Below are 9,798 nucleotides of genomic sequence, written 5' to 3' on the forward strand. Positions count from 1 at the left end.
TATATATATATATATATATATATATGGCTCCTGTACAGGTGGCATGTAAAATACACCATTTCGAGCGTGGCCGTTTTCGTGCGGGTGACACGTAAAAGCACCCACTACACTCTCTGAGTGGTTGGCGTTAGGAAGGGCATCCAGCTGTAGAAACTCTGCCAAATCAGACTGGAGCCTGGTGTTGCCATCCGGTTTCACCAGTCCTCAGTCAAATCGTCCAACCCATGCTAGCATGGAAAGCGGACGTTAAACGATGATGATGATGATGATGATATATATCTACATCAAGTTGAGATTTCCTTTGGTGTTTTCATGGCAACAGAAAAACAGAAACAACAAACTCAGAGCAGCAATGGAGTGAAGCCTCAACTTGAAATAAGTGAATAAATCCCTACTTGTTTTGAGTAATTTTTTTTACCCATTTGTAAATTCAGATGTATGTGCATACTCTCTCTCTCTCTCTCTCTCTCATACACACACACACACACACACACACAGAGATTTAAATCAATTTGCTTTTTTATATTTTAATTTTTTCTTGATATTTGATATATTAAAATCTGGCAATTGTTATTGGTTGTCACATGTCATCACAGATCAACAAACAGTTCACTGGTTTTTAACAAGAGCTTTGACTTTGGCTAGAATCATTTATTTGGAGTGCCTTTGGCTGATGAGACATAGCAATGTTGAAACACTGGCTCTCCCAGAGTCTTTGCACTAATGACTCATAAGTGTTATGAATACACATTGGTTCTAATGGAGAAGTTGTTCTGTGATGAAACACAACAATTAACATACTCACACTGCTGTTGCTCCTGACACTCTCTATTAGATGACGTTTCAGCAAAGAATTAATTCATTCAACATTAAATGAGGCAAATGAATTTTTAAATTAATACAACACTATTTTATGTCTCATTAAAGATGTCAAAACAGGAGCATATAGTCTTCATTAAAGATATAATATTTTGTAAAATGTTACTTTACATTTTCAGTCTCCCAGAGAATCACATCCTTCCTTTTGATGCAAAAGACAATTTCTGGGAAATGGGAGAAACTGGTCCCTGTGGGCCTTGTTCAGAGATTCATTTTGACAGAATTGGTGGACGAGATGCCAGCCACTTAGTAAATATGGATGATCCTAATGTCCTTGAGATTTGGAACTTGGTTTTCATTCAGTTCAACAGGTGAGTATCATTCTATCACTCTTTCACGCATAAACTCTCTCAGTTTTATTATTATTATTATTTTATGTTTGACTTTTGTTTTACATTTGTACAAGTTGGATCCAAGTCTCACCCAGAGACCTCAAGAGACAACAAGTTAGAAGTTCATGTAGGTGTTATGCCTAGGGTACCATATATTTGGATTTATACAGTTTTGTTCTAGTGAATGTTTAAGAAACCATAAGAAAATTATGTGTTTGTTTCAAAATTTGAGATCACATAGACAGTATTTTACGTAGGATATGGGCAGTTCCCATGAGCACTATCTTTTGAACTTCAGCCATTTTGGGGTTTCCTGGTATCTGAGCTAGGTAGTAATCAGCCTGTTTCGCTGTCATTCCCAGGGCACCTATGACAATAGGTATTGTTTTCGTTTTCAGATTCCACATTTTGCTAATTTCTATTTCAAGATCTTTATATTTGCTCAGTTTTTGGTAGGTCTTGACAGATACGTTATTATTATTATCATTATTATTATTATTATTATTATTATTATTATTTGAGAGAGCAGTGCATGCCATCAACATGACACTGGGGTAAAGTATACGAAGCCCAGTATACCCATCATGACTTCCCATTTGATAAGGGTACACCAGGCACATACATCACAACCATATGTGTGCAACATGGTGATCTCATATCAAGATAAACAGTGCATAACCTTGCCGATGGATCCCAGTTAGTGAGTGAATGCCTGCTACTGATGAAGTGCAAACATGCTGATCTCACATGCTCTAGCAGTTCCACCACCAGTGTTGGACTATTTCTCGTCTGCTACCAACATCAATATGTCTGTACTTCTTAGCACTAAATGTCTATATGAGAATATTTCTCAAGGCATTTTAACAATATATCCACATTAAGTAGGATATAAAAATTGCCATAAGTACCAGTTGAACACTGGGATTGATGTAGGTCCTCTCCTGAAATTGCTAGTTTTGTGCTAAAATTTGAAACCACTATAGTTATGTATAGTCTTTTTTAACATGTTTGTGTACATCCAGACATGGAAAGACAAAACACTGAGTGTTGGGCCTGACAGAGGAGAGGTGGCTGAGTTCCTTTCGAGTGTTGGGCCTCGTGGAGGCAATGACCAAGACCTTTGGCATTATGTCATGCTTGAGAATAAGACCCATCAAGCCGAGCAAATTTAAAGTTGTGGCAGATACCGGTGTCATGCAAATTGGCACCCATGCCAGTGACACGTAAAAGTTCCCGTTACACTCTCAGAGTGGTTGGTTGGCATTAGGAAGGGCATCCAGCTGTAGAAAACCATGTCAAATCAGACTGGATCCTGGTGCAACCATCCAACCCATGCCAGCATGGACAATGGACGTTAAATGATTATGATGAAACGTTAAATAACACTATACATAATTATATTTCATTCAACACTGCTTAATGCACTTTTATCAATTTTTTGTATTAATATTTTTATAAAGCTGATTTTATTCTGTTCTTTGTCTCCTCACCATCATTTGATATTATTGACACATATTCTTTTTTATTTATCAAACAGAGAAGCTGATAGTTCATTATCTAATTTGCCCAAAAAGCATATTGACTGTGGTATGGGTTTTGAGAGATTGGTCTCTGTACTGCAGGAAAAAATGTCCAATTATGATACAGATGTATTTACACCAATTTTTGAGGCAATTCAAAAGGTATGTCATAATAGATGTTTAGTAGAAAGTGGGTTATACATCTTTAGATTGTATACCTGACTTTCTACTATAAAATTAAGGAAATAGACGGAATGCTGAACTCCAGACTAAACAACTCAAACAACATTTATTTACTTGGTAAAACATACATATCTTTAGTTATACATCTTTAGAGGTGAGAATAACGAGCTGTCGAGTATAAGACCGAAAGATGTAGGGACAGCTTTTAAACACACGTCCATGCTCAATCGCTGGCCAGCGAGAAAGAGAATGAATTGAGCGGGAAACGCTTGCTTGTTTAATTCTACGCATGCGTAAGACTACGCATGCGCAGGCGTTACTACAGATGTTTGCTGTTATGTGTTTTATTTTTTACTTTTTTCAGTCGTTGGAACGTGGCCATTCTGGGCCACCTTTCAGTGTTTTTAGTTAAACAGATCAATCCCAGTACTTATTTTAAGGTCTGGTACATATTCTATTGATCTCTTTTGCTGAACTACTAAGATAGAGAATGTAAACATTCAGCACCAGTTGTCAAATGGTGGTGACAAACAGACTCTAAGCCCCCCACCATCACCACATGACAAGCTTTCACACAGTTTTTGTCTATCAAACTCTCTCATAAGACATTGGTCAGCTCAGAGTTATAGTAGAAGACACTTGCCCAAAGTGCTGTGCAGTGGGACTGAACCTGAAACCATGTGGTTGCAAAGCTATCTTCTCAACCATACAGCTAAGCCTTCTCCTGTTTCTACAAGATTTTATTTTGAGATTGTCAGAGCAGTTGTCTGGCTTCCGTGCCAATGGCACGTTAATAGCACCATTTGAGCGTGATCGTTACCAGCATCGCCTTACTGGCACTTGTGCCAGTGGCACGTGAAAAAACATTCGAGCAAGGTCATTACCAGTGCCGCTGGACTGGCTCCTGTGCAGGTGGCACGTAAAAAGCACCATTTTGAGCGTGGCCGTTGCCAGTACCGCCTGACTGGCCCTCGTGCTGGTGGCACGTAAAAGCACCCACTACACTCTCAGAGTGGTTGGCGTTAGGAAGGGCATCCAGCTGTAGAAGCTCTGCCAGATCAGATTGGAGCCTGGTGCAGCCATCTGGTTCGCCAGTCCTCAGTCAAATCGTCCAACCCATGCTAGCATGGAAAGCGGATGTTAAACAATGATGATGATGATGATGGTAACCATTTATAAATCAAATAAATGTATATCTAAGCTGTTGGTTTTGTGCAATAACGACATGGTCTTGAATTCCCAAATGGCATTATAGAGAGTGTCCAGATTTTTGTCCTTGTACAATTCTCTTAAATAAAATATGGATGGGTGTACACAAAAGTGTGTGATTAAGAAGTTCTCTTTGCAACACATGATTTAAGCCCCCACTATGCATCACCCTTTGCAAATGTATGTATCTGTGTGTGTGTAGCCTACTTTTGACGTAATATGATGGTAGTTAGTAAATGAGCATCACTTTCATACTAGCAATGTTGTTCGTTTCCAGTCTTCCATAAAAAATATGTCTGGTCATGGGAAAATGTAACTTTTGCTTGGAAACAGATGGGGGTTGGCAACAAGAAGGGCATCTGACTGTAGAAAATCTACCTCAAGAAATTCCGTCTGACCCATGCAAGCATAGAAGAATGGATGTTAAATGATGATGATGGTGATATTTTTTCCTTAAATTAAGCTGAAGTGATGTATGTTGTGTTGAAGGATGAAGCAGAGACTAAAAGCTTGGGGAAAATATATTGGAAGTTACATGTAGGAGTGAAGAGTTTATGGGATGTAGATGACCTGGCCAAGAGGTTAGTTGTAGGGTTTTGAAGGTCACAAGATTGGCAAAAGAGGAAATGAATGAAAAAAAAAATTAGAAAAGAGATTATCATTAGTTATGTACTCTTTTACTGGTTTCAGTCATTTGACTGTGGCCATGCTGGAGCACTGCCTTTAGTCGAGCAAATTGACCCCAGGACTTATTCTTTGTAAGCCTAGTACTTATTCTATTGGTCTCTTTTGCTGAACTTCTAATTTACGGGGACGTAAACACACCAGCATCGGTTGTCAAGCGATGTTGGGTGAGACAAACACAAACACACACACATACATATATACATATATGACGGGCTTCTTTCAGTTTCCGTCTACCAAATCCACTCAAGGCTTTGGTCGGCCCGAGGCTATAGTAGAAGAAACTCGCCCAAGGTGCCACGCAGTGGGACTGAACCCGGAACCATGTGGTTGGTAAGCAGGCTACTTACGACACAGCCACTCCTACGCCTATATATTTATTTACACTTCACTCGTCATCATCATTTAACATCCACATTGCATGGATCAGACAGAATTTGTTGAAGAAGATTTTTTTACAGTTGGATGCCTTTCCTGTTGCCAATCCTCACCCGTTTCCAAGCAAGGCATTATTTTCTCACTGAAGACTGGAAATGAACAGCTTCACTTGTATAATGATGACGGTCATTTACAACCATCATGTGATGTCCAGACATGTGTCTGGTATATAGCATCTCATGTTATATCACGAGTGTGTTTCATTCTATTTGTGATGTCCAGTATTCCCAAGTTTGTGTGAGCTACTTCATTCTTCCATCTTCATTGAGATGCTTGATGAAGCGGTACTATGAGTACTTTTCATCCAGCAGGTATTAGCCAGTTTGTTGTTTTTTACCTTATTATCGGTATTATAAATACTAATATTTATTGAATTTAATTATATAACCTAGTTATAACAATTTCTTGGTAATATAACCTAGTCTTGATATGTTTCCTGTGTGTCTAGGGGACTGATTGCCCTGTATACAGTGGTAAAATTGGTGCTGAGGATGTGGATGGAATTGACATGGCCTACCGAGTACTTGCAGATCATGCCCGAACATTGACAGTAGCTTTGTCTGATGGAGGACGACCAGACAACAGTGGTCGTGGGTAAGGTTTTACTCCCTTCTTTATATTACGTTTTTAGAAACATTTGATGTGAAACAACTGACAGATGAGGTATTGGATTCTTGTCCAATTAATTGTGAACTTGTATCTTGTAGTAAAGTACTCTTGTGGACATGCTTACAAAATCAAAAACCAACACAGCACCCACACCTTTCGGAAACCTTTTTTTCACACTCAAAATTGCTGAAGCATGGAATAAACTACCTGCATCAGTAGTTGGCTACCGGGATACTGCATCCTTTAAAACTTCCATGCTTCCTGAAATTTGCCAACAGTACACTTGATGTCACCCCCACCTTTTTTTAACAACTCATTCACTGTTCACTTCCTGTGCACTATTCTATGTACTTTTCATGCACTTTTGGCTGCTTCTGATGAACTGTAATGAACTTGAGCACTGTATACAATAATCTCATTATTATTATTATTATTATTATTATTATTATTATTATTATTATACTTAAATCTATTTGTTAGAGATAAATGCTTTGTCTTTAATGATGCAATGATTGAGATTCTAATACACTTCAGAACTTCCTTCAATATTCACTTGAGTTTAAACCTAAAGCTATTTAGACAGATGACTCCCTTTACACTCACATATGCACCAGCCATACCAACCAACCAACCAACCAACCAATTAATAACTTGTTAATTGATACAGTTATAGAACCAATATTCTTTAGCCTCATTATTTGCTAATCAGTTTAGTAACATTTTGGTTTCATCTTGGATTTCTTAAAGCCCCCTCACCCTTTTGGAAATATTGGTAATCTATGATTACAATCATAATAGTTGTAGATCATTTTGTATTTGAAGTATTGTTGTTTGTTGATGCTTTAATTAAAGTATTGTTTATAAATTGTAACTAGTTGACTGTCAGCTCTATCTTTTACCATGGCTTTAATATAATTCTATATTACTATTTCAGTTATGTTTTGCGTCGTATCCTCAGGCGTGCTGTCCGCTATGCTACAGAAAAACTCCAGGCCAAACCAGGATTCTTTGCATCTCTTGTGGATACTGTTGTTGCCATTCTGGTAATGCTATAGTTATTCAGTTTATTAATGTTGTATATTAATTATGGTGAGTGCCATTAAAATAAAAGACCAATTCTTGGTCAACCAGATCTTCCTCCTCCTCTTCCTCTACCAAAGTTTTCAATTTCTTTTTTGCTGTCTCAAAGTAACTGCCTTTTGTTATTCTTTTTGTTGTTTTTTACCTCATTTTTGTTACAAACACAAGGAGTGATCAACATTGGTAAAAAAAACAAAACAACTGTTCTCTGATTATTTACTGAAATTTGTTACTGAACAACTACTGTGGTTGAACCCATCTTCTTTAACATGTCCCTCTACACCTTGCACACAATACTTGCAACACAAGTTCTCTCTGTGGTCCACTCATATCCGTACTGCAGCAGATGAGACAAAAAAATGCAGCCTACAATGCTTGGGGAAAGTCACCCACCTCCACAAACTGGAGTGCTCCAGAACTGCATTTCTTGTAAGACCATTCGAACTGAAAAGTATGTCTTCCTGCATCACAGCTTACAAGCTCTCCCACCTCAGAAACTAACCTGATCCTTTTGATCCTTTGCCAAAAGGAACTCTACCTACTTTGTGAAACCCTGCTTCCCTTCATTTCTCCACATTTGCTGCCTGCTATATATCCAGCTCTACACTGTACACATTAGGTGAGTCCCCTTCAGAACCATCCCTTTCCAAACCATTAGGCTGAATCATCATGTAAACATACACACCTAGTTTGAAAGTATTGCTGGTCACTTCTAACCAAGAAGGCCACTGACCATGGCAATGTCTTTTTCAGTATCCTCAAACAATCCACTTCAGATCTAGCCCTTCATAAAATCTTCAGTTTCTCCCACCACCCATGATACATACTGATCTTGAAACCTGCTACATGTCCTAGTCTCAAGAAGCTGCCATCTCTGTCTCACTGCCAAATACTAACCTGTTCTATTGGAGACCTACTCTCCTATATTAATCACCATTGGACTGTCACCTCCAAGAAATTTAGTGAACACTGTTCTTATTGTTGACATCACTGTTGCTTTCGCCCATGTCTGTCATGTGAATTTCTCGCCAAATCTTCCTGCCTCTGGGCTCCATGTGTCTCTTTTGTCTTGGATTGGTAGCTTTACACTCTTGTGAAAGATGCGAATGTCACAGAATCTTTGTCTTCTTCTATAAATTTATGGCTTGTGCTTTACTAAGAAGCCCTTACTTCCTTAATTCTTTCCATGTTTTACTATTGCTTTCAATTTATCATAAGTTAGTGTTGGAATTTTTGCAGACCTTTTATTATTATAAATGTGTTTCCTGCCACTAATTGTAATGATCACTACCAAAAGCAGTCATATTAATTATTGATTTTTTTTACTCTTATATTTTCTAATATTTTTTTTTGTTTTGTTTTTTCAATTTACAGAAATCAACTTTCCCTGAAGTTGCTAAAGATCCTCAGATGGTAAGCTCCTTGCTATTAAAATACAATAATTTTAAATATATATGTATATCCACTGAAGAAAAAAAAAGTGTTACATTTTGCAGCATTGTCTTTTTTTTTTGAACCCCAAAATATTTCTTCACGACAGTTGTCTTAAATTCAAATAAATTGGTTGGTAAAAAAATAAGTGGGTGTAAAATGGAGACATTAAAACATGTAGTCTTAACCTTATTTTAATCTGAAAGATTAATTAAGGTGAATGTTTTTGATCTTTTGTCTGAACTTGCTATAATAAAATTTCAAAATAATTAACTATCATGTACAATGTTAGACTAAATTATTCAATTAATATTTCAAAGTTAATACTCTGCTGTATTACTAGTTGTTAATTAACAATATAACTGCCAAGTACTGGATATGGGTTAATTGGCATAGTGAAAGGTTGATATTTTAGCCTATTTGTTATATTTCTATATTTTCTTATATGACACAGTCATGATCTATTTGCAAAATAAAAAAGAACTTTATAGCTGATAATAAAAATGGTAAAAAGAAAACAAAAACTTGCCACTAATATTTTTCTACATGGATCCTGTCTATTTTTTATAATTATTTTTCATTTTAGGTGAAAGATATCATTAATGAAGAAGAAAGCCAGTTTCTGAAGACACTCTCCCGTGGGCAGAGACTTTTACAAAGAAGCATTGCCAAATTAGACGGGAAGAAATCTCTTCCAGGTACTGCAGTTCTTCTATATTTATTACATTGGGCACCTTTGTGACATTTACTCTATTAATACAAATACCATATATTTTTTTATTACTATATTTCTTTCAACCTATCATTGTTGCAGTATTTTCTTTTTTTTTTTTAATGATAAAAACAAATGTAATTCCCTAATTTTATTAAATGTGGCGATTTGTCTGCCTCTTTGCAATCCTTAGTCTCCAACAGTCCTAATCTTGTATAATCTTACAGACCTATCAGTCTAGCCAGCTAATTCTTGAAAAATGCAGGCATCTTAAGCTTAGTATTATATGTAACCTCTACTCCTACAAGAAAGTTATATGGAAAAGTACTAATTTCTCATCTTCTGTTTCAGGTGATATTGCATGGCGACTGTATGATACTTATGGTTTTCCAATTGACCTGACTCAACTAATTGTTGATGAGCATGGTTTGGTAGTTGACATGGATGCCTATGAAGAAGCCCGGAAAGCTTCTCTGGTTAGTTGCAACATTTTAACAATTGTCATCGTATGCTCCGTTGGATGTGTAATGTCAATGTGAATACCCGTCAGAGAGTAAGTATCTTGAGAGAAAAGCTGAACATTAGAAGCATCAGTTGTGGCGTGCAAGAGAGACGATTGCGCTGGTATGGACATGTGGTGAGAATGGAGGAGGATAGCTGCGTGAAAAAGTGCCACACCCTAACAGTTGAGGGAACCTGTGGAAGAGGTAGGCCCAGGAAG

General features: G+C 37.2%; 1 protein-coding gene across 1 annotated transcript in view; it reads left to right on the forward strand.

Moving 5' to 3' along the window:
* LOC106883105 (alanine--tRNA ligase, cytoplasmic) overlaps positions 1-9,798 on the forward strand; it is a 35,424-nt gene that overhangs the window by 7,486 nt on the left and 18,140 nt on the right. Inside the window, exons 5-11 of the mRNA XM_014934002.2 lie at positions 999-1,190; positions 2,749-2,893; positions 5,694-5,839; positions 6,789-6,897; positions 8,309-8,347; positions 8,952-9,063; positions 9,429-9,553. Of these exons, the coding sequence (XP_014789488.1) occupies positions 999-1,190; positions 2,749-2,893; positions 5,694-5,839; positions 6,789-6,897; positions 8,309-8,347; positions 8,952-9,063; positions 9,429-9,553 (868 nt within the window). The remainder of the gene's footprint in view (positions 1-998; positions 1,191-2,748; positions 2,894-5,693; positions 5,840-6,788; positions 6,898-8,308; positions 8,348-8,951; positions 9,064-9,428; positions 9,554-9,798) is intronic.

This window comes from Octopus bimaculoides, chromosome 4 (assembly GCF_001194135.2).
Source record: "Octopus bimaculoides isolate UCB-OBI-ISO-001 chromosome 4, ASM119413v2, whole genome shotgun sequence".
Taxonomy (NCBI): Eukaryota; Metazoa; Mollusca; class Cephalopoda; order Octopoda; family Octopodidae; genus Octopus; species Octopus bimaculoides.